The 26,796-nt window shown below is 32.1% G+C and overlaps 1 protein-coding gene across 13 annotated transcripts in view; it reads left to right on the top strand.

Moving 5' to 3' along the window:
* The window catches only part of LOC124367976 (NK-tumor recognition protein-like), a 107,339-nt gene that overhangs the window by 7,109 nt on the left and 73,434 nt on the right, over positions 1-26,796 (top strand). For 5 of the 13 annotated variants that reach the window (XM_046825223.1, XM_046825225.1, XM_046825219.1 and 2 more), the window contains exons 2-6: positions 455-609; positions 7,530-7,594; positions 13,117-13,149; positions 18,276-18,326; positions 20,022-20,072. In XM_046825223.1, the coding sequence (XP_046681179.1) occupies positions 525-609; positions 7,530-7,594; positions 13,117-13,149; positions 18,276-18,326; positions 20,022-20,072 (285 nt within the window). In that variant the 5' untranslated portion in view covers positions 455-524. Of the gene's footprint in view, positions 1-454; positions 610-7,529; positions 7,595-10,986; positions 11,060-13,116; positions 13,150-18,275; positions 18,327-20,021; positions 20,073-26,796 lie in introns of those variants that run through there. The other 8 variants (XM_046825226.1, XM_046825224.1, XM_046825220.1 and 5 more) reach the window with 5 other exon arrangements.

Raw genomic sequence — 26,796 nt, 5'->3', positions numbered from 1 at the left:
TCAATGATTGTAGTTTTAAGTTTGGTTTTGGTGTTTGTGTTTTTTTATTAAGTCAGGGAGCTGGTATATTAAGAATATATGTTAGAATATTATTCTGTAGATTATAATCTAGTAATAAAATTAATCGGTTCTTTGCCCATTTGAATAGCGCAGTAGTCATCAGAACTGCTGATTTTCAGTGCTGTACTCTGCCTGATGAGAGAGAATCTAGTTCTATATGCAGAGCAATGCAACTAATCCTTATAGGAAACATTAAAAAATGCTGAAGTCTCTGATGCAGCCTTTCCCTCCTCAATTCCTTAACTCCCAAGCTGCTAGGTCAATTCGATCGGGTTGCAAACTCTCTCTCTACCCCACTGCACTATGGTTTTCTTTGGGCTCCCCCTCTTAGTATAATGCAACCTCCTAAACATGTAGTCTTTGTCACAGATTGATGACCCTTTTTGTCTTACAGCAGATCTTGGGTTTTCTACTGTTGAAGACAGTGATTTGCGAGCCTCCACGCCTTAAAGGATGGACTCTAGATGTGTACATCAAGACAGTTTTGGATAGTCCAGTGTTCTCTACGATTCCCGTTTGAAACAGATTATTCTCCAAACACAACAATAGGTACTTTCAACGCACGTTACCATAGTGTAATTAACCTTTTCCCATTCTCTCTAATTACTCAAATTCTATACAGTGATATAACGACTTGGATTGTTGATATTAATATTCCAGAGTATTAATATTTAAATCATCAATAATACATCCAAGACGATATAAAATATTTTTTGATTAGTAAAGATCCTAGTGAATATTAAGTACAATGTATTACTAAATTTGTTAACTATTAAATATTATCTTACTTACTTACTGCCGGGGGCGTAACAAATCTCAGTCGATTCTTTGCCTCGTCTATGAGCCTCTTCCACGCCACCCTGTCTTCCGCCAGATCCACAGACCCTCCACACCGGGTCACATCTTCGACCACTTGATCGCACCATCTTATCTTTGGCCTACCCAAAGGGCGCCTTCCTGTCGGTACCGCCTGGTAGACCTCTTTTAACCTTGTGCCCTCCTGTCTCCGATGTACATGTCCTAGCCAGCTAATTCTCTTTGCCTTCACCAAAGCCACAATATCAGGATCTTGGTATACATTGCGTAATTCTCTATTTTTTCTTATTCGCCACACCCCTTCATCACATATTGGTCCAAATATTTTTCGGAGAACTTTATTCTCAAAAACAATCAACCGCCCCTCATTTTTCTTCGTTAATGTCCATGTTTCACTTCCATACATTAGGACTGGTTGAATGATTGTTTTATAAATTCTTATTTTGGAGCATTGTGACAACAATCTTGACGTAAAGAGTCTTGTACACGCCCCAAGACACCTATTTGCATTAGCTAATTTGCTTTGTATCTCTATATCCTCCACGTTTTTGCTGTTTATTGTTACACCCAAATATTTAAAACTTTCTACACAGTCAATCGAGTAGTTGTCAATGCTTAAGTTTGTTCTCACATTTCCAGCATGTCTTCCAAAATGAATAATTTTAGTTTTATCTTCATTTAGCTCTAAGCCTACTGTTTGACATTCTTTAAATATTAAATATTATCTGGTTTGTCTAAAATAAAAATCACAGTTCTAAATAAAAACAGTGCATTTATTTTTAACTGGCAAATTAATAAGTTCAACGTTTCAGAATTTTTATCACTCTATTTTCCACAAGAGAATTGACAAACCGTTTAGTAAATTTAAAAATTACTTTGGCAAGAAATAAAAATATTAATCAAATATATCAAAATAAAAATCAGAGCTCTCTTCTAAAATAAAATAATGAAGTTTTAAAATAAAAATGAAATACCACTTGGAAATAACTAAAATAAAAATGTTCACTCAAAATTCAAAATAAAAATTTAAACTTCTCCTTACACTATTTGAACTATAACTTTCAAGTCTCTGCAATTCAGATTACAACTCTCTATCTAACAATTATTAAAGTTCAATTAATAATTAACAATAAAACAGTTCCAGTTAAATATTAATAAATTACTACTTTTCCAAATCTCAATTAAAGTTATTAACAAAGTTCAATTTTAATTCACTTCTCTTGCAAGCATGAACCAAATGTAACTTGTATGATTCTATTATGCTCTATTGTTCTTCGAGAATAAGTTATTCAGAATGCTCTGTAGTTTCTTTGAATTTAATTTTTCCTCTAAAAAAGACAACAGAATTAATTTAAAATCAGATCAGGATGACTATTTCAATAAAACGTACAATAAATTTGGTGCTTACCTCAAAATCACTCGCGGAAAAATTTAAGAAATACGGCGCACTGCAATTAATTTTACTCACGAAAAAAAAACCAAAAGAAGGGTGAAAATTATGAGCGGGCGCTTAAATACTTCCTTTTCCAATCAACTTTGCAGGACATCCGTGGTGCTCTCTCATTGGTCCAGCTGTATCAAACCAGAAGAACAATACTCGCAACAAGACAAGTTCTAATCAATTCAAGGCAGTCAACCTGCCTTCCTAACAATTTAAAACTACCAGTACTAACTTGCCAAAGGATTAAATGTTCGTTTTAACCTGACATTTCACAATCTAATCTAAAATTAAGTCCCAATATTTCGATCCCAAAATTTTTATTTAATTTAAGTTTTAATAAATCAATGTAGCTTTAAAAACGCTACAAGTGATAAACTACAATTCATAGAATTATACAATTAAGCTAGCTATAATTTAGATAAGTTTTCAATTTCTGTTAGTATAGTTAGTTGTATAAATTAAATAGCAATAGAAGTGAAACAATTTATTTTGAATTTCCTTATTTTAATCTACAAAATCCACTGTAAGATTTATGAACATTGCACGTAATTACATTCTTTAATCACATTTATCATTTGACGTATTATGTGTCGAGTGAGAATGTTGAAGGATGATGCAAGTAGATAAACTGTGTTAGCATCAACTTAACTACCCCTGGAAATGAACTACAATTGATCAGTACAGTCCTTACAATTATCTCTGCAAGATTCTTAAACAGGTCAGAATAAGGACTACACTAGCCTATCTTATCGTAATTTAACACATTGGATTTCTATTGACGCACTAGTATGCATTTTTATTGACGCACTAGTGTGCATTTTTATTGACCAGGTTAGCGAATAATGGATATCATAGTCGTTTAAACTGTTTTTATTTGTTTAAATATTCATACTGATTTAATTACAATGTAATATATTCATTTTTAGAAATTAAATAAAAATTACTCTCTTATGTAATAAATTTTCCAAATAAATAACAAATTCAAAATTTAAAAAATGTTATTGTATAATAACAACATGATTTATTTTAAGGAATAATGCAATTAATTGTAAAAAATGTTTAACATACTGTAATAATATATGGAAATTAACTTATTTTTTAACTTCTTACAAAAACAACTTACTTCAATTCTTGAGATATTATACAAAATGAGATATTGTAATGTCAATTATTACTCTAAAAATAAAAATTTATTCTTTACTAAAAATTTTTTTAAACACTACACAAAGTTTCAAAACATTTTCCTTCTGGTTCTTATAGCGACAATGTTCACTCCATAAACAGTACTGAAATGTTCCCTAGCACACGGGTACTGTACTGACAAGTCTCTCGTCTTCATTCTCCATTTCACAAAATTCAAATAAAAATATATTGTAAAACTTAAAAAGAAACTGTCACAGGTCACACATTTAGGCGCACACGGATTATTACTCCATAAAAACTAAACACTATAAGGCGCTCACGGAGATTTCGTCCAAGCACTACAAACACAACATCGGGCGCTCACGGAGGAATCGTCCAGTCTCGCACGGAAGTAGACCTCATACTGACAGATTTTGACAAAGATAAGCGGGAGGCTATTGTTTCGCTTCCCCGAAAGATGCTCGTGAAGTACACTGCGGGAAATGACTGCCAACATCAGAAAAGTAGTACTATTTTTAATAATAAAAAATACACGGAGGAAAACTCCGTTTAGCGCCCGATGTAGGGTTAAATCTGAGAAACATAGTAAGAAAGCCTTAAGGCAATTGAGACATGTTTGCAGGCTGAATTGTTGTATTTTCAATACAGCTCGGAGATTGGCAAGATACAGGTGTTGCTGGAGACAATGTATATCCAGTACTTCCTTAACAGTGGCAAAATAGGATTTATGTTGAATCTAGTGTATGTGAATGTGTGAATCAATGTCTATAAATCTAGTGGGGATGCTATAATATAATTTAGTTACAAAGACTATTTGTCTCACAAAAAAGTACATTTAAGAAAGTCTTGTGTGTACATCTGCTTTTATAGAGTTAGAACTTCTGACCTCTCCTTGTTTTTATATTCTGGAAGCAATACACATGGGTGTCACTTCTTAAAATTATAGATGAGGCTCACCATGAGAAGGATGAGTGAGCAAAACATAAAACCAGCTGCGACCCTCCCATAGAAAATGGGAAAGCAATGTGTCGTGCAAAATATGTTTTACACATTATACTAAGATTAAAATACTCCTGTATTTTTTAAAGTTATTGATAATAACTTGTATTAATTCAACTGATAATAATTATTTTGAAACCAAAATTCTTTAAGTGATATTTTGACAATATTTTACTACATTACTTCAGCCTCATTAACACATTGAATTAATATGTGGTATTTAATGAGATATTCATTACTCACTGAAGAATTAAAATGGCAACCGCCATAAAATTTGAATTTTTATCATTCATATAAAAATATTGGTGAAACCCATTCCACCATATAGTAATTTCATATTCTTATATTCAAACTTTAAATACAAATAGTTTGAAGGAAAAGCTTGTTGCTGCAACAATTAGACTAAAGTTATATAGAAACCTGTATCAAGCAGTAATTTTGTTTTATTCTCTTAGTACAAGAATTTGAGAAATTGCACTTAGTCCTATAAGGACCTTTGTACTGCTTCCAGAGAGACAGGATAGTCTGGATGGTTAAGGTTTTGTGGGTAGGGGACACCTCCTGTCTAGATTTATGAGGAGGGATTTTTGGCATCAATCTCAGTCATGTCTCCTGGGAAGAAGGGAAGCTTCAGGTAACAGCTTCTCCAGTCAAAGCGGGCAGAGGTGACATGCCGTTACTTCTAGTCTAGCAACAGCCCTTAATTCTTAGGGAGCCCCCCCCCAACTCCAACAGTCACTCCCTGCAGTAGTTTAGAGCTATCGATCTACACGTGCACCCCAATATCTCGACATTTGCGGTTAGTGATGTGCCACTTTGGACATTGTAAGTTTGCCCAGATTTAAGTGACACATCAGGTTTTGCTGTATCCAGTGAAGGTTCAACTGGAAGGTATAAACAAGCCAGAAGTGAACCCTCCTGGGGAAGTAGGACATGGATTGTATAAAAAAACTCCTTAAATACATAATATTTAAAAAAACAATACAAACACATTCATAAAAAAAACTTTTATCAGTTTTTGTTGTTCACAACATTCTGTACAGTGGACAAATTTATGGAACATAAGACAATGTAAATAACTAAATTTAAAATACATGTTCTAACTTTTAAAGTAATTTGGGTATTTCCAAGGTGATACTTTGTGTGTTTTAATGGTCATTGAGTCATAAAATTTTCAATGATCCCTGTAAAATGTTTATTGTAGAGCACTAGTTACATGTCTTAGTGATGTAGTCATAACATTGGTTATCAGTATTCAGTGGAAAAGATCTGGCAAAGCCAGGGTGACCTTAATTATTGTTCAATTGAAAAGATGATGAATCAGTACAAAAGGAATAGCACATAAGGTATTTTAATTTTAATGTGCTTTTTATTACTTTTTGGTTTAACTGTATTGGTTGAGAACATAAAAGTCATGCTTGATAATTAAAAACTATTAACACATTCACTACCGCAATACAAAACATTTTCTTTAAAATGAAGGCCAGCTGGCAGATATTTGTGCTGCATGGTTTCTCACCTTAGAACTACGGCATATTTACCAACTTCACGTAAATTTTTTAATTTACTTTATAAATTTCTTAAGGCAGCACATGTTAAAGCACAGTTACTGTATGGTTATAGTGATGAATTTCATTCCATTTTTGATTCTCTCCATACTAACATTATCTTAATTTCTGAGACTTGGCTGAAGTCTGTTACAAGCGACAAATCCGTTGAACTAGCTGGTTATAGCCTTTTTAGGAACGACTGGTGGTGGAGTCGCTGCTTATGTCAGGTCTCGCCATTTTACTTCTGTCATATTCTTATCAGACACAATTAGGGAGGGATGTCCAGAGTATATGTTTCTGGATGTTAGTGTAAACGGAAGTCATATTCTTGTAGTTGTTTGTTCTAAACCCCCAAATATCGGGTATCTTGTAGAATTTGAGCTTACAGTTATCGATCTTGTGGCTTGTTACAGTCATGTCTTTATCATGGGAGGTCTGGACTCTGATCTAATCGGACCTGCTACTTACAACCAAACGTACTTGACTACAATATTCCAATCTTATAATCTAACTTTACTTCCACTTCAAGCTACTCACCATACTGCCACAACTGACAGTTGGTTGGATATCATGGCTTGTTCCGACCTGGCCCATTTGGCACGCCACGGACAACTTCCTGCCCCTGGACTTTTTAAAGCATGATCTAATTTTTTTGCCTATAAACTCCGAACCCCAAAATCTATGCCAAAAATCATTAAGTACCGTAAATTCAGAGACTTAGATCATGTTGCTCTTCTCACTGATGCTGCTGCTTTGCCCTGGCATGAGGTTACTGGCTTGTTGTCTTTGGAACGCTCTCCCTGATGATGTCAGATGTATTGAGGACCGTGCTGCTTCGGGGCGAGGGTTAGGGGCTTGCTGCTGTGGGGGTGATGGGTGGTGCTGCTGGTATCATTCATTTGTGTCATTTCATTTCATAATGGTGTATGGTAAAGCGGTACTTTGGTATTATCCAGATGTCACTACTTCTGGAAGAGTTTTTCTTACCACGGACTTAAAAGAACTAAATTATTAGAAAGAACAGACTATTTAAAGTACTACGAAAATTACAAGTCATTATGACAATCGGTTCTTGTTTTCTGCCTCCTAAAATGAAGCAATGTCAGTGAGAAGGAGGCCACTCTGTCCCTATATACTAATTGTTATTAGGCTATATAAGTAGTAAATATATGCATACGTATTAAAAAATATAACATTTTAATAAGGGCTCACATGATTTGTGCTTGAATTTGGGTACCATCTTAAGGAAAGTTTTTTTTTGTGCCGGTGCTTTTCTAATGTCAGATCATATTGGACAGTGTGGCACGTAATCTGGCTAGTACTTTGCATTTAGTGTAGTCATTGGATTCACTTTGCCCTTCACATGTATGTGCTGCTCTAGAGCGAACATGTTAATACATGCTTAAATACTGACTGGATTACATAAAAAAATTAGCAGAAATAAAAAAAGTATAATTTTGTAAGATTGTAAGGTTACTATTTAACTTTGTATCACTAACACAGTTTTTTTTTTGTTTCAGTAGTGGCTGAAAATGTGTTTGGAGAAGGAAAGAAAAGTTATATACAATATGGATCCAGAAGGAAGGTATGTATTTATTATTGATCAATATTTGTTTTCAATATGAATGTCGGTGTACTTTCACAGTTTATAAGTGCAGGATTCCAGTAATTTTTATTATGCTATACTGTATGTACAAAATATATATTTAACTTCAACTAAATCAATTCAGAATTCGATACCATATGTAAGATAGGACTATACATATGAGTAATATACTGTTATGAAAATATTTCCTGATTTTGAGTTTGCTGGCTGGATCTTTCCAAAAATTTTTCGAGTAGGTAAGATTTTCTATCTGGAATTGGGGTCATAGGATTTGGTGATCTACTGATAAACAAGTTCCATTATTCGGATTTGTGAGCTACTAAAACGGTTGTCTAAGTTTTTGCTGTAGAGAATGCTGTGGATGGAAAAGACTTTAAATTCCGCAGTCATGTCTCTGATCATTTATGCATTTGCAGGGGTTTTAGTAGGTTAGACATTTTTATTGGATCGAACACTGTACTGTATGCACTTTAATTATCAAACTATGCCATTCACAGGTATAATTGTATATGTCTTGTATTCAAAGGGGGTGTAGAATTTATGAATATAAAAAATGGTTGAAAGGTTAAGCTATTCGTGATTTTTATAACGGGTGGGATCCATAATGCCAGTTCTCATAGATGATGAATTTGTTGGATCAGTTAATTTGGGATGTTCAAGGTTTTTATGGAGGTTTCTGGGGTGTAGTGATGTAAGGTTTCTCGAGGATATTTCTGGTATGCGGGAAAGCTTTGAAGATTTAACACATCTTAGGATCCTTTTCAGACTAGACGGGTCAGGACGGTTAGTGGTGATGTTTAAGAGTTTCAAGTTATTTTAGACTGAGGCTTTGCACCTGGCTGGACTAGTTGGATTTCGTTCCTTACAATGTGGGTGTGATAGTCTCAATTGTGAAAGATAATAACCGGTTGATCTTGTCCCATAAAAATAAAACAGATGTCACAGTTCACAGCACAACCCTATATCTAGGACTAGGGACCTCCATTTATAGGACCTGATGTAACATTAACGAATTCTGTTGGGTGTTCCTATTTACTAACTCGGTGAATCGTTAGAATTTGGATTGTCTTTGATCATTGTACTTCTCTACAGCGAGGAGCCGACTTTTTGTTCTCTTAGAACAAGAAGCTGAAAAATTATACTTAGTCCTCAAAGGACACGCTGCTTCCGGAGTGACAAGATATTGTGGATGAGTAAGGTTGGGGGTAGAACCGCCTCCTGTCGAGATCTAAGAGGCAGGATTTTGGGTATTAATCTCGGTCATGTCTCCTTGGAAGAAGGGGATCAAGCTCTATACCAGCCTCTCCAGTCAAAGCAGGCAGGGATGCAATGCCTTTATGTCTGGTTTAGCAGCAGCTCTTAACACATTCACAAAGTCAAAAATTTTTTGACTTTTTTATTTGCTGTCGAGTTTTTTATTAATAATGGAAAAAACACGTAATCGGCGTTTTCACGTCAAAGTTTTAAGTATAACGAGAAAGGTATGTAGGCTTTGCACAAAAAAAAATCTTTCATTTTTTTTTTCAATTTCTCTCTGTGTACGCCAAGGGGTACCTAAAAAGATGAATTAAGCTATTGCATGTCCGACGGGGTACACAATATTCTGAGGTATTTATTTAAGCGTGGGATCAAACTTAACAAACCACCAAGACAGGCAAACAAATAAAATAGTAATAATGAAATGCATAGCAACGTGTACCCCATCGGGTGCACTACGCACTTTACAAAAGCCCGGTGTTTACCTAATTGGGTACACGGCTGTTGTGGAAGATAGCGTGTACCCAATGGGGTACACGGCATCGTGAACGTGTTAAGAGTTAGAGAGCCACTCTTGGACACTCATAAGATTGCCCAAATTTAAGTGAGATACACCTGTTTTTGCTGTACCCAGTCTTCGTTCAACTGGAAGGTGTGAACCAGCCAGAAATGAACCCTACTGGAGCTAGCTAGCTAAGACCCTTAGGAAGACAAATAGAGAAGTGACTGTGCAACAGCTTGTTTGAGGGTTTAATGTGAATCAGTGGTGCAACTAGGGTAGGGGATGAGTGGTACAGAAGCTCCCGAAAAGCTCTTGAAATAAAGAAAATATTCGTAATGTAATGCTAATAGCAGAGAGCATTCATTTCCACTTTTTGTTAGAAATTATATTTCACCATTGAAATATTTATATGTATTTAAAGTTTAAGTAATTTGTTTCGTGACAAGTGGTAACTCTGAACCTGTTATTGACAACTCTAGTTATACTGCTAGACTCAGTAATCAACAGTATTTGTGATTGCCTAAGCCAAACTGTTCTTTATTTCAGAAATGTTTTGTGTTTTTAAGTTATAAGTTTTTAAATTTAATTCCAAGTGAGATTAAATTTTATATATATATTTTAAAAAAGACTGAAGGTTTAGTTGTTGAATTTTTATATTGAAGGTGCGTTGAATTTCTCTGATTAACATGTGTAACTTAAATGGTTTAGAGCAATTTCAGTTTGTTTACAATTATATTTTCTTGTGTTTTTTATTGTTATTGTAGAACATGGGCTTGCTGCTTAGTTTTTCTTTCTTTTAATTAAGAAGCTGATGACTCCCACCCAAGTCCAATTTTTTTTCTTTTTGGGTTGGTATATTTTCTCAAGCTTCATATTGTTGTATACTGTATCTAAATGAGAAAAAATAAGCACAGTTATTATTATTTTTTTTGTTACTTACCTATCCTTCTTTTACAAATGTAACTAATGACATATAATTTTCAAACAGTGGTTATCCTACCTACTTAAATATGAATTCAAAATGATTATTATTTGCATCAGATATTCTTTTGTAAGGGTTGTTTTCTATACATTTCAATACATTGTGATAAACTTAAAAAAAATTGTTTTTTTTTTATTAATATATTCCACAATACTTGAAGATTCACTCTTTAGCAAGTTATGTTAGATGAAAAGTAAAGATGGAACAATCATATATCAATCAGATAATGTAAAAAATAAATTTAGCTTTTTATACAATTGGTAGAGTTCAAATTTTGTTTAATAGAAACAGTAAAAGAAGTTTATTTTGTATTAAACTAAGGAATAGTTTGTTGGAATATTAAATACCCTTTGAACAGCCTTTTAATACTCAGAAGAAAGCAGTCAATAATTAGTTTGTATTTTTTTACATAAACTACATTTAGCATGGAATGAAATTTATTACGTTAGAAATAAAATTCATACATTTGACGATTTTCATTTAAATTCACCAGAAGATTAATGAATACTAAAGAACACACAATTATACTTCATTGTTTTCATATAAAAAAGAAAAATAGATATAAATAATCTGTTGAAATTTACCATGCTAATTATACTGTACTATACATTTTTTGTCATTTTGTTTTAGTTTTGGGGGTGGACTAAATTACACCGAAATTGAGCAGGACTTGAATGAGCTGTTGGAGGTTGCCGATTATCATGTAAGTCTAATATTGTTCTTCTTATGTTGAAGGATCGAGCAAGTCAGAATATGATTTTTCCAGCAATAACATGCTCAGTAACAAAATTTGAGATTATCTTAGACATTCCGTCAGTAATCCATCTCTGAAAGCTGTGTACGTAACATAAAGTATTTACCTGTCCAGTGAAGTGTACAAAACAATCATATAGCCAAAATGTAAATGTTTCTTGAAACTTCCAAAACGTAGTGGTAATACAGTGTTCTTCCGCCTTTTGTTCACCCTGTTGTATATGTTGATGACTTAAATAGCCATGGAAATAGTATTGGAATACAGAAATGGCAAAGTAGTTCAGTAATTTTTTATGTTTTTAAAATGCAAAAGAGATATATAGGAACTGTGATGTTCTTGAACAGAAGGGCTTCACGTACAAACATTTTTAGGAGCCTGGAAATTTTAATCATTCCATCATTGTATGTATGATTGTTAAATTTTTATCCATGGTCGCCTAAATTTAGAACTCATTATTCAACACGAACATCGGTATAACACTTGTTTCAAAGAAAGACTGCAATTCACTATTCACAATTTAACATTATTTGAAAATTCACCAAATTATAAAGGAATTAAATTTTACAATAAGTTATCTGATCATTTAAAGAAGCTTAAAATGTCTGGGTTTCAAAAATACAGTAAAATGTTTACTGATAATTGAAACTTACTACAGAGAGTCTGAATTTTTGGCAGTAAAATCTGTAGCATATGTGTTATTTTATAATTCAATTTTGACTAAATTAATGTGGTTTTAGTGTAGAAGATATTTTAGTAACCTGTTATTGTTGTTTATTAATTATGTATTTTATATTTTGTTTTAAGGTTGTTTATTGCCCTGGTAGTTATTATAGTATATTATTTTGTTGACGTTATTTAATTTATAAATAGTATATTATTTTTCTATTATTTTTGTGAATTATTTATTTTTTTAAGTCATTCAAGTTTAATGACTTTTTTTAACTAACTGGCCATGTTAGTTTTAAACATGTAAATGAATTTTAACATATAATTATCGATTTAAAATTTAGTAGTAGTTAGACAAATATTTGCGCAAGCGCTACAATACTGACTATCTCAATACATAAGACAGTCATTGACATTGTATACATTGACAAGCAATCCGTTTACATATTATTTATCGTATAGTTGTGAATGTTATGTTGTAATAAACATCTTGATTCTTGATTCCTAAATACCAGTGGGGCTATGCTATATCGATGAAAACAGTTAGGTTATAGGTAAGTGAGTGTTTTAAACAATAACATATCTTTCTTATTCAATCAAAGCAAATCAATTTCTTCATTGTTGTTGACCACAACAAGAAATAGGCGTTGCTGATCATTTCAGTATGTAAAAGTAGCCTACATAGCCCAGTGAGGGCCGTCACATTATAATAAGTGGTATGTATGTGTTTATTTTATCTATTTTTCATGTCCCAAGCACACATATCCATACAAACCTACATATATAACATACACATAGATACATACCCATGCACATACTCTCATTTCGAAGTTTGTTTAACAATCTGGAGCAATTGATCTGAAATGAATGACTTGTTTCGGAAAGTTGGATGTTGCGGAATGTCAAGTCCAGTTGTGTAAAGTCGGACGTTGTGGAATGTCAAGTCAGTATTGGAAAGTCGAATCTTGTGGAATGTTAAGTAAGTGTGAGAAAATGCAGACTTTTTAGTCCGATGGCAGGTGGATGGTAGTGAAAATATTTTATTTCTTCGTAACCTCTACCTACCTGTGCCTGTAAAAATGGCAAAGAAATTTAGAAGAACAACATAACTTAGGTATCTATGAAACGTTTAAGGAATTAAGACATACATACCAACCGTGTTTTCATTTATACCAGTATATACAAATAATCAATAAATAATGAGATATAAAAGACTAAATGTATATAGCTCAAACTCTACAGTTGGGCCTGTAGTTGCATCACACCACACAAACCTTATGTTAAATGTTAGTTAGTAAATAAAAGTTAATTACAAAAATTAATATGTTATATTTTTGCAGAGTTCAGACGAGGAAAATGGTTCGGAGGAAGATGTAAGTATTTACTGTAGAACTTTTTATAACAATTTTTAAATGCAGATTAGTTTTAACTTTAATAATGTAACTATCGCCATTTTTATTGCTTGAAATGGTCTTATCTTGTAAAAAATATTTGTTATATTGCTATATTATAAAATATTTTTTGTCACACTGGTTGGGCAACAAGATTGTCTAAATGTAGTAAATATTGTGTACAAATAAATTGTGGATTAGTAATAACTTAAAATCTACTCCTGTTTTGCGCAAATGAGAAAATATTTTTCACTGTATGTTACCTAGCAAGGAAACTACTTTTAGGCACTTTTGTAAAAATTATGGAAATGTAAAAACTTTCATAACTCACTTTATTTTGGGTTCTAAAGATTTAAAACACATATTTACAACAATAGTAAGGCAACATATTTGGCATATTTCAGCACTTAAAAACACAACATCAACAATTGACTTAATCTCAGAGTGTATGGCGTCACGGCTACACAGCTTATATATGGTACTCGTAAACACGAAACTCAGGTCATAGACAGAGGAATACAACTAGACTATGGAGTTTGTATCTGAGTTTCTATTCAAAATTTCACTTGATAATTCCGACATAGTTTTGAATTACTGATAAAAACGTGTGTCAGTACTGTACGGCAGTAACCTTGTTAACAAAAGAGCTAATAAATGTATGTACATACACGTATGGGTACATATACTTTTTATAATTTGTTTTATTCTTCTGATAGTTCATTTAAAATAGACCTTTACATATATCTGACATGACCATTTACACATGTACACATCAATCAATACCACAGCCCAGGACCTAGACAAACCAGTCCTGGTTAATGGAGAGGAATGGGCTTCCTAAAGCGGCATGCAGTAACTATAAAAAATTCCAAAAACTGCAGTCCTTTGTAGAGGCAGAATGAGTGCTTCTTGATCTCTCATGAGAAATTAATTTTAAATCATTTACAAAATATTTTGAAAATCCTTTGCATAAAAAAAATAGTGGCAAAGTTTTCAGTAAGAACAGTAATATTGTCATTAACACAGAATATAAACAGTAAAGATCCTAGAATTGAACCCTGCATTACTTCGCTAAACCTTATAAATGATAATTTTGAAATGTTTCATGAACTTAATAAGGATTTCCTCTTTATATCGGAAAGTAGGTAGGATTTCCCTCTTGATCATAATAGACTACTTATGCATGTATTTTCTTAATTAGGATAATTATTGGGAACTCAACTATGGTACTGGAAATATCTTAGACGAAAGATAGATCACAAGAGCCCGAAGGAGATTTCTGATAGCTACTTATGTATATAGTTTTGTTATCAGGGTAGTATGACAAAATTAATGGTGGCACTGTAAGTGAATTTAAATGGCCGGAAGTAACACACATTTTGACCAAAGTAGGCGTCTCAGTCCTAATACTCGTATGTATATATTTTGTTCTTGCAAGAAGGTAAACTCATCTATGACACTGGGAATATTTTATATATAAAGTAGATGCTTTTTGAGTGAAGTATATTTCCAGTAGCTACATATGTATATCGGGGGGGATTTTTCCAACATGTTTAAAATTTTCAAAAGTTGTACCTGTGTATAAAAATGGCTCACTTGATTGTCCGAATAATTATAGGCCTATCTCATGTGTACCAATCTTGTCTAAGGTAATTGAGAAATTACTTAAACATCAAATATGTATTCATTTTGAAAATCTCAAATTATTTAGTTCTAGTCAATTTGGTTACCGCACTGATTGTTCAACGGTTAAAGCTGTAAATACTCTTGTAAATAATGTTCTCTTAGCTTTGGAAAATAATTGTTGGGCTCAGATCACACTTTGTGATCTGAGCAAAGCATTTGATTGTGTTAGACCTGATATACTGGTGAACAAATTGGAATTCTATGGGTTTCGTGCAAAGAATTTGAACATGTTAAGGTCCTATCTTGCAAATCGCAAACAGGTTGTTATGGTTAATGGAGCTTATTCCCAAGTGGCTGATATAAATATAGGTGTGCCACAGGGATCTGTGTTGGGTCCTGTTTTGTTTATTATATTTATTAATGATTTAAGTTTTAATGTCTCTAGTTTTACTACTATATATGCTGATGATACCACTTTGTTAAATAGTCACACAAATTTGCTTTACTTAAACAACTTGGTAGAGACTACAATGAATGAAACTGTTAACTGGTTTAATGTAAATGGTCTCTATTTAAACGCAGAAAAAACAAAACAAATGTTAATAACTCTTAAGAATATTAATAGGCCTATATTTGAATCTGAAGTTTTTGTTAAGTTATTGGGGATAATAGTGGACAACAGGCTATCTTGGAAACAACACATTGATTATGTATGCAAGAGATTATCTAGGGTTATTTACTTATTGTGTAATTTAAAAAAAAATAGTATCACAAAGGTATATAAAAAATGGCCTACTTTGCATTTTTTGAAAGTATTATTAGATATGGTTTAATAATTTGGGGTAATGGTACAGGCATTGATCAGGTGCTAGTAATCCAAAAGAAGGCTGTGAGAATTTTAGCGGATGCACCTGTGTTAGATCATTGTAAACCTTTGTTTGTAAATATATTGGTGTTTTAACTGTTATAAATCTGTATATTTATGAGGTATTAGTAGATGTAAGAAAAAAGTCACACATGGTTTTTGAAAAGAAATGATGTTCATCACTATAATACAAGAAATAAAGATAAGTTAAATGTAGATAGAGCTAGATTAGGTAAAACCATGAATTACCATACAACCTTAGGCATTAAAATGTTCAATTTGTTACCTTATGCTGTTCAAACTTTACCATGTCAAGTTTTTAATAATAAATTGTATTTCTTGGCTAAAAAATAGACCTTTCTATAATATTAATGAATATTTTAGCTGTGAGATCGTTCATAAGGATTTTTAACTTTAGATTAGGCTAGTAATTTAAGCCTTAATATTTGACGAAGCCTATTGTAATTTTATTGAAAATTATTAATGGCCAATAAATTGTCTATTGTCTATTGTCTATATCATTTTTTTATTAGGTCAATAAGACAAAGTCAACTGTGGCACCATAAGTGAATCTAAACTGGCAGAAGGACTACTGTATCAAACTTAACAATTTTTGAATCAAAGATTTGCGAACCTTTTCTCTTTAAACATTGTTTGTCTAGGGTTTTGAAATGTTGAATTAAAGTGGTTGACAAGGAACCTGTCAGACCGGCGACTATATGTCAAATTTGCATCAGCCATCATTGTTATCAGTGTGTTGCTGTGGACGGATTACAGTTTGAATAATTGTGGACTGTAATTGTAGGTTTTTTAATAGGCTATGTTCTAATTTTCTGATTGAAATGCTTCATTTCTCTAGAATATTACAATAAATAATTTAAAAAAACCAAAAATACTGTTTTTTAAATTATAGTTTTTTCAAAATTCCGCCATTTTGTTTCAAAAATTGCCAGAGAGCTGAAATTTTCATAGAATATTTTTAAAACCTATTTAATGAATTGTGTAGAGTTTGAAAATGTTCGGTGCATAAATGGGCAAGTAATATAAAATCACACATTTAAACCTCTTCGTGGGACACCCGGTATATGTAATCTACCCTGTTATTTTGTTATCGTACTCTGCTCTATTTATCATTCTTTATTTGTTTTAATTATTTTTATTGTTGGTTATATTTATTATAATTTACTCATATCAATTATTCACTGTTAAAACGTTCATCTGCATTATTAATTAATGGTTAGGATTCGTTTGCATGGTACACCCCATCATAATCTATTTCTATATTTATCAACTTTTGTAATTGCTTTATTCTAACTGTAAAAATGGAGATTTCCGTTGGAGTGTAAAATAAAATAGAAGTACATTTTGACTGAAGTAGGCTTTTCTCAGTTCTACGTATGGTATATTTTTTCTTTGTCGGAACAAGATAAACTTTGCTATGGCACTGGAAATATCTTAAACTTGAAGTATATGACAAGGGCCTTGAGTGAACACTTTTTTTACCGAAATAGGTTTCTGAGACCTATGTATTTGTGTTTTTTTTTTATTAAAATTAATTAGAATTAGAAAAGCTCCTTCACGTGGAAAACATGATATAAAATTCAGTTTATACTCTGATCCTCTTCACCATGAACACTTAATAATATGTACCTGATGTACGCCTACTTAAGTTTGGAAAATTTCCTAAGTGTTTTTAATAACTAGTATAATGACTTTGATATTTAAAATTGTGTGCAAAGCCACGGGTAACAGCTGTTAATTCAGTAGAACTTTGTACTGATATAAATTACATTGCATGCATTTCTTAAAAAACATACTAATAATTAGTTTGTTGGTACTAATAAAGATACATAAATTAAAAACATTCAGCGGTAAAGATTAATGAAGTAAATATTAGGTACTTTCTGATTAAACAGAAGCCACCTATTCAAAGCACGTTGCGGCTGATGTTAGGCGATTTAGGTTTACTAACCTAACCTAACCGTTAGTATTTATTGTTTAAATGCCCACCCAAAGTTGCTAAATCCCGTTTATTATCAGTGGTCTCAGTTTAATCAGAAATTGAATATATGTGTTTTATAAAATTAATAACTATATTAATAATAAGAAGACCATATTGTTTGCATTGGAAAAAAGAAAGATAAAAATAGTACTATATTACTTTTAATCATAGTACATTACGGTTTTATTATTATATGGACACTCATGTGGGAATGAGTTAAACTTGTTTAAAAACTAACATCACATTTGTCTTTATACAGAAAAACTATTTAAATAGTTTCTAAGGAATTATTTTTATTACGTACATGGATTTACGTTAATTATAGCTTTTTAGTTAGTAATTTATAATCATCTACAGCTGTAGTCCTGCTAGAAAATCATCGTTCGTTCATGATTTAATCAATTGAAAACTAATATAGTTATTAATTTTTGAAACTCGTGTTTAGTGATACTAATTGTGTTTTTATGTAATCTACCCTGTTATTTTGTTATCGTACTCTGCTCTATTTATCATTCTTTATTTGTATTAATTATTTTTATTGTTGGTTATATTTATTATAATTTACCATTTATGTAATGGTAAATAAACAACTATCATTGACTGTTACTGTTTCAGAGTGGATCTGATGAGAACGATTTGTGCACCTTTAGCCCAGAAACTGAAAATGTAAGATATATACATAAGGTAGTATTTATAATTAATGTGGTGCATGGTTTTTAAAGATTGGCAGAGTTTTCTTTCCAGTTGCTTTTAACCCTTTCACTCCCAACATCCAAATTGTTGGATGTAAGAAGTATTTACTAATTTACCCTGCATCAGAATTTTCTGATGTTTAGGAAAATAAATAGAGATATATATATATATACATGTACTCAAATCGTAAGTTTTTGTATTGCAATGTTCAGAAGGAACGTAGGTTTGTTATAAGAATTGTATGTATTCAATAGTTATGTATGTAATGTTGCAGTTGCACATACAACCTTTATAACAGTATATAAAGAATGAAATGGCAATGTTTTTGAATGAGTCTTACATCGCAAAGATTTGTGTATTATTAACTTGAATTTCTGTATAATGTTCGTTATTAAATGTTGTTTTAAGGAAAATCAATATAAATAGCCTGAAATTTGTTTTACCACTGTTATTTCATAATAAATTGTTAAAATTGTAAAAAATTTAAATAAGGTTATTATTTTTCAAAATTTAGGTTGTTTGATAAGTAAATATTATAATTTAAGAATATTAGTGTAAAGAAAAAACCATAGTAAAAATTATAAAAACTCGATCATAAATATGAATTTCTAACTGAAACGGTGTAAAATTTGCTAATTTGGCCCCGAGATCCTGGGAAATACTTAGTGTCAGGGGGGCCGAGGTTTTTGAGAGACTTGGCAAATATTTTCTGGAAGAAAAAAGGTTAAATACAGTACAATATTTTCAGAAGATGGAAACTCATTATTGCTAAACAATCAGCTGTATAATCATCATCAGACGTTTCCGTTATCACGGGTCGTCGTACACAGCCTCCTCCACTTTTGTCTGTCATTCCAGGTCTCCTCTTCCTCCACCTTTATTTTCTGTAGTCCCCTTCTCTCTATGTCTTTCCACACTTGGTCCTCCCATCTTCCTCTCGGTCTTCCTCTTGGTCTTCTTCCTCTTTCCTCCTTCTCCAGTGCTATTCTAGGCATTCTATTATCTCCCATCCTCTTCACATGCCCCATCCACTGTATTCTTCTTCCTTCCATTGTCTCTTGCAGAGAAACTACCTTCAATTTTTCTCTAGTTATTTTGTTCCTTATTCTATCTCTTACCTGTCTAATCTACTATATAAAAATGAATCTCTAAATGTGTTGCTAAGTGCTAATCTTGAGAATGACAGGACCAATTCGTCTAACTCTTTAAAAAAATGTTTTTTGAGGTCCAAGGAAGGTTTATAAGGAGAGAACAGTTGGAAAAGTTTCCTACAATATTTTATAATGCGGGAAAATAATTCAAATATTTACGACACGTAATCCAAAGTGAACTGACACTTAACAGCTGAAGTTCATCAAAGACATTTGTTTACATTTAAGTTTTAGAAAATATTAGAAATCCATTACTTAATCAGTAATGTAAATCACATTGCAAAGATGGAGTTGCTTCCCTTAAATTTTACGATCCACTTAGTTGTTATGGCTTCTATATAAGACTGTAACTAAAAATATAGTTGGATAACATTGTGTATTATATAAAATACTATCCGGGCACAGAGTATGCCTGAGGCATTTTTCATTACTAACAGTAGCGGCATACTTCATGCGTGTTGGCGCTAAAATTTATTGTTCTTAAATAAAAAATTATGTTTTAACTATCATGTTACAGACTGATGAAGAGAAGAGGGAAAAATGGGCAGAAGGCTGTTACTTAAATCACGTAAGTTAATTTATATTTTGAGTTATTGTACTGAAATATAATGAGTATCACAACTCATAAGCGCCGGCGTGATTGGAATAAATCTCCAAACATAGCCTAATGAGCCGTGTTTACTTCCAAGTTCTGTTGAAAAGTGGAATATTTGTTTGACTTCTGATTCAAACACTTCTACAACAGCTTCTTTTGTTTTAAACAGATAGGGACTTTTTTTTTCAAATAGTGATGTGAGGTGCAAAATGTTTTCGAATTGTTATAGTTTTCGAATGAATTCATTCGTTTTGCCGGACAAGCTGCTGCTATACAAGTTACAATTAAAAATCAGTTGTTTGAGTTCAGATCCAGACTTTCCACTTTGTATCTCACAGAAACCCCTCTTTAATTTTGGAAAGACATTATTCTACTGTCAAAAATATATACAAATTATATTGTAAATAATCTTTCAATTCAATCTACTGTACTTCCATTCCAGCAAAGTGAATCTTTTCATTTACTGGTTTAATTGCAAAGGAGACACAAAATAGATTAGGATCCAAAAAAATTAGATTAAATAGTTTTATTGAGCAGGAATTTAAGTCTTTAAAAATATATGTATCATTTTGAAACTATAAGATTTATAATTAACCCTCCAAGTGATTCTCATATTACTGTACAATGATAGGCCTTTTTATGATGATGCGCAGTGTTTTTTTGTTTTAATTCATAAAACATATCAAATATACCTGAAATATAACATATTATATATTAACCCTTTCGATCCCAACGTCCTATTTTTAGGACGTCCCATGAAATCGCGTACGATCCCAACGTCCTATTTTTAGGACGTCACGTGAAATTGCGTATGATCCCAACGTCCTATTTTTAGGACGTCCAGTAAAATATTTTTTAAAATAGATTTTAAAAGAAAAAACCTTTGTTCCATATATCAAAATATTTGTAAAGAACCGTTTTACAAAGTTATAGTATTTATCGGAACTTTTAATTTAGTATGTCGATGCTATTTTAGTAGGCTGTGGCTGCTCAGAGCAGCAGCGCGCCAAACGTCTCAGTTCAGTCAAGCTGGGGAGCAACAAAAATCAAAGAAAGGAGGAAACAAAGTATACATTACAAGTAAACCTAAGATTATTAGGGATTTTTAATTGTTACATGGGTGGTGTAGATGGCCATGACCAGATGTTACACCAGTATATGGGAGACCGTAAGTCAACCAAGTTTTGGAAAAAGATCACTTTTAATCTTTTATCTAGGATGATTTTAAATATATTCATTTTGTACAAAAGTAATACAACCACGCCCATATCTAGACTTAAGTTTACTGTGACCTTGGTTGATAACTTAGCACGTGAATGGTTTGACATAAAAGAACAAAGACCCCCTAGACCAGATTTTGGCTTTGGTGGTGACGAAGAAAAGCAAGGTGGAGGTAAAAACTTTTTGAAAAAACTGCCAAATAATATGCAAAGAAATTGTTGTGAATGTAGTGCAGCAAGTACCAAAGGTGGTGGCAAAAGAAAAAAGTCATTGTACATTTGTTCTAAGTGTAAGAAAGGTTTACATACCAAGTGCTTTCCTATTCACAAGTGTTAGTACAAATTCTACGCGGTCCCTTTTTATTATTTTATTATTCAATATCTTTTGTTTAACTATAATAAAACTTTGTAATTTAATTATTCTAAACTTTTATATTATTACAAGAATTTAGATTTAGATAAAAACCCATTTGGATATTCATAACTAAATGATAGGACAAATATATCGCAGAAAAAACATTTTTGGCACTATTTGACATTTTAAAAAAATATATTTTTTGTGCAGTTATTTGTGGTTCAAATGCAATAAAACTTTGTATTTTTATTAACTATAAAGTTTTGTTATAAAATATAATTTTGGATTTTGGGTACATATTTTTTTGGATACTGGCAACTACAGGATAACACAAATTTTTGAAAAAGTTTGTTTGGTAAGTAACATTTTTTCCAAAAAAATTTTTTCTGCATATGTATATATATATATATATATATATATTGATTAATGCATGTGATAGAGAGTAATGTAAGAGTTAATTTTAAAAAAGATTTATAAAATTCCATCTATAAATCAAACTTTTATACAGTTTTTAGTAAAGTCTTACAATTTTCACAAAACGAGGCCTGGGACTGGGGCAGATGCACCAGTGCTAGGCGCCGGGACTCAGGCAGATACAGCGCGAAAAATGCCTGGGATCGAAAGGGTTAAAATGTTCACTATAATATGTACTAAATGGTAATGATAAAGAAAAACTTACAAAAAAAATTTTTTTATGATATTATTTACTAATGACCTTGAAAAAAAGATTTTCCATCAAAACTTATTTTTTGAGGCTATTTTTCACAATTTCCATAGTGACATATCTGTAACCTCAGAACCATATGAGCCTAAGTCCAAAATTTTCTTATTTTTTAGGTTATTGCACGTATGTTCTTAAAATTTCATTTACATCCAGCCATACCATCGTAAACTCCGCTAAAAATTCTATTTTTATGATTTATCAAAGGTTATATGAGTCTAAGTCCTGAGGTATATCAGAACCAGACAAACTTAACTCCACCTATGATGTTATGGTTCTGAACATTGAGCATTTCAGCAAAAACCTAAGTCCACAAAATGGACTTGCCATTGTCTGGCCCTAGCCACTATACTCATTTAGTCTCAAGTCCTGTTTTTCTGAACAGCTGATGACTGTCAATAATACTGTTGATATTGCTGCTGCCTGCTATTAGAGAGATTATTGAGGTTAGGACTGAGCTGTACTAATCAAAGTTTTATTCTACTTTTAAACAAAACGTTTTGGTATTAATATGGAAAGTAGGGGAAAGTTTATACTTTCCAAATTGAAAAACCTTAATACGTTCACTGAAGATAATCTGAAACCTGAAACTAATGATTGTCCTAGCAATCAATCAGTAGAAGAAGTTCCACGAAGAAATTCCACTCCTTCACCGACTTTAACCGAATTAAAAAGTAAGTATTTTTTAAATATGTTTACAAGCTAAACAATATGTAAAACTTAAAGTAAAATTCGAATTTTATACTCAGACCTCAAGGAACAATTTTTATTATTATTATTATTATTATTATTAGCCTAGGTTTAGAACTTTGTTGTGCCAATAGGAGAAGTAGGCCTAAGTTGTATGTTTGATTTTCAATTTTATTTCTAGGTATTGAATCCAGATTGCACATCCATCCTCGTTTTACCTGACAATGACTCAACCAATGGAATTTTAACATGCATGAAAGTGAAAATATCCAAGTTGAAAGAGAAACTAGTAAAGACGTACATCTTCTTAATTTCATTTCAACTCCAGTAGAACCAGGTGAGATTAGTAGGTACATAATACTCTAGGCTCAGTTTAAATAAATTTCAGTAAATTTATGGTTGTTATAAAAAATCTTTTTTGTGTAAATTACTGTTATGTTTAACCATTTAAACCATATTGTAGCAGGTATTTACTCGGGGGCTTTAGCCTACCCTAGCAATAATTTAGGTTCCATTTCAATCGTGTTAAGCTGGGCCTAGACCTAGTACATGTCATTAGACTGTAAAATGCTGTAGTCGGTCGGTAGGGGACAGAAGAGCATTAATTTCATACGATAATAGTTATATTCTTAGGGGTTCTTTGTCTTTCCGACTTGTTATTCTACCTAATTTAACATTCTACATGTTTAACAGAAATTTATACTTCAATATGAAAAACTTCGTGAGTGACGAGTAAATTACACATAATTACCAAAAACATGATAAAAATTCAATAGAAATCCACTTTAACGATTATAATATTTTTTTATATCCACATTCTTTGTGTAGGCTATCTATATAATGAACTAATCAATGTTTTGGCGGAACATCAATTTAAAAAATTAAAATAAATTGGACAAAACCGAGTGAAGTGAATTTCTCTATTTCTTGAAGGGCTGGGAACACTTGTAGGAAAGAAAGCTCTATGTTATTAAAAGCAAAAACACTTAAATAAAATTAAATATTCAAAATATCTTAACAATTTTATTTTTCAGAGTCAAATGAATGGGAGCTAGAGACGATAACACAAGTGACAAACATGGAACAAGAATCTGGAGCATCGACAACACTGGAAGATTTAGATGATGCGCTATCTTCTGTGAGCGACCTATTTGAGAATGACATCGATGATCCAACATACACTCCACCTTCAGGTTCAGAGAGTGATTTCAACTTTAAGTAACGATTTAGAACAAGTACAAAGTCAATCTGTAAGTACAAATACTACAGCAAATAATAATAATATAATACCTCTGGTACCATACACCGATTCAGATGACACGGGAGAGCGAGTTACCGATAGTTACTCAACCTAAAAATAAAGGAAGAAAAAGAATAAGGAATGAAAAAAAGTGGAAAAAAAAACATTAGAAAGCAGGGACCGAATTTCTGGAAAAGAGCATGTCAACTCTAAAGGAGATATTGTAAAAGAAAGAACTTTAAGACCTCCTTGTAAAAACTACTTGTCGCTTGAAATGCTCTCAGCGCATAAGTCATGCACAAAGAGTACACATTCATTCTGACTATTATAATAGTGAAAGAAACTTAAGTTCTAAACGCCAGTATATAGTTTCTTGTATTTACAACCAAGCCAATAGCCAGGTCACGACAAAGAGATGGTTCTAGAAATAGTAGAAAAAACAGCCATACTTATTTTCTCAAATGGGATAACAATTTTGAAAAAGTTTGCAAACAATTTTTCTTGAACACACTAGTAATATCAGAAACATTTGTTAAGTTTGCTCTCTTAAAAACCCAAAGTACTGGTATGGTTGAACCAGACCATCGTGGCAAACATGTACCAGGAAACAAAATACCAGAGACAGCAAAGGATATCATAAGAAACCACATATCAAAATATCCAGCATATGAAAGTCACTATAGTAGGGAAAGGACAAACAAAAAATACTTGGGTAATGATTTAAACATTTCCATAATGTATACCATGTATGAAAATGAATGTAAAGAAAAAAAAAATATCAAAACCCGAAAAGAAATGGTTATTTTCAGAAATTTTCAATAGAGAATACAATTTGTCATTTCATTTGCCAGACAATGACACATGTGATTTTTGTGACAGAATTGATTGCCAATTAAAGAATGCAAACGGTGAGCAAAAAGAAAACCTTCAAGCAGAAAAGCAGAACGCATCTAGATGAAAGCAGCACGTAGATACCATTTGAAAAAAGAAGATAAGCTTTTGGGACAAGGAAATGAAAAATTTAAAGTTGTTATGGCAGACCTACAGAAGTGTCTTCCTACTCCAGCTCTCACAAACTGTCAAAGCTTCTACTTGAGAAAGCTCTGGACTCTAAACTACACCATTGACGACAGTAGTGGAAAGAAAACGTGGTGCATGATTTGGAATGAGACCACTGCAGGTAGAGGTGGAAGTGAGATGGCTTCTTGTTTGTTTACCTGGGCAAAATGAAGAGCTCAATAAAAGCAGCATTGACACTCTGACTGTTTGGACCGATAACTGCAGCGGTCAAAATAGAAATATTAATATGATTTTTTATGTACATTTGGATTTTGAAAACTCTACCCAACATTAATGAAATAAACCACAAATTTTTATTAGCTGGGCATACACATATGGAGGTAGATGGTAAACATGGATTAATAGAAAGAGCAAAAAAGCATCTTAAAACTAACACAATATTTACTACTAATGATTGGGCGAACTTCATCGCATCTTGTAGCAATAAAAACCCATTCATTGTAAAGAAAATGTCTCTTGAACACTTTCTTGATTTTCTTTCGCTTACTAATAAAGATGGACCCATTAATAAACAGGAAAAAAAAAATACTATTGGAGAACCTTTCCTCATTTCCAACACAGTTTGGTTACAGGTTCGAAGAGAAGAACTTGGTATACTGTACTATAAAACAAGCTTTGATGATGTTGATTTTAAAAGTGTGGATTTGAGAAGAAATAAGAGAAAAGAAACAATCATGCCTGAATCAGTTCCGAAACTAAGATCTGAGAAGAGGAAAATAAGTAATGAAAAATTCAGAGATTTAATGACAATCCTCCAGTGGGTCCCTGAAGAATACAAGGCTTACTTTGAGAACCTTCCACATGGGGCTAGTGAAAATGACTTTCCAGATATCAGTTCAACATTATTAGATTAATTCTTACCTTATATTTATAGTTTTTATAAGCAGTGTGTAATAGTGTTTTATTGACGAAACAATGTATATTAGTTGCTAATGTAAATACAATGCTTTAAGTCCAAATAGCATTAAAACAAATGTTTTTGATTTTAGAAAAAACAAACTTTCCAGATGCCATTACAACATTGTTAGATAATATATTTTATTAGCATTGTAATAGTGTTTTTTATTGACTAAACCATGTATATTGGTTGCTAATGGATACACTTAATTTGGTTGCTTAAGTCCAAGTAGCAATATAACATATGTTTTTGATTAGAGCCAAAATATCGTAAGTCCCATTTTTAATGTAACAAAAAATAATTACATAAAAATACTAAAGCAGTTTAATGCTTCTATAAACATAAGTAAGTTAACTTGTGAAGTAGAAACTAAACACAGTTCATAATTTTATAATAAAGAATAAACACAACTGTTCGTAGTTTTTATGCTCTCCTGTAAAAATCTACTAAATGTGACTTAGGCCCATATAGTTCTGAGGTACAGATATTTGAA

Source organism: Homalodisca vitripennis, chromosome 8 (genome assembly GCF_021130785.1).
Source record: "Homalodisca vitripennis isolate AUS2020 chromosome 8, UT_GWSS_2.1, whole genome shotgun sequence".
NCBI classification, from domain to species: domain Eukaryota; kingdom Metazoa; phylum Arthropoda; class Insecta; order Hemiptera; family Cicadellidae; genus Homalodisca; species Homalodisca vitripennis.
Note: the sequence above shows the minus strand (reverse complement) of the source record. Positions and strands in the feature narration are given on the sequence as shown.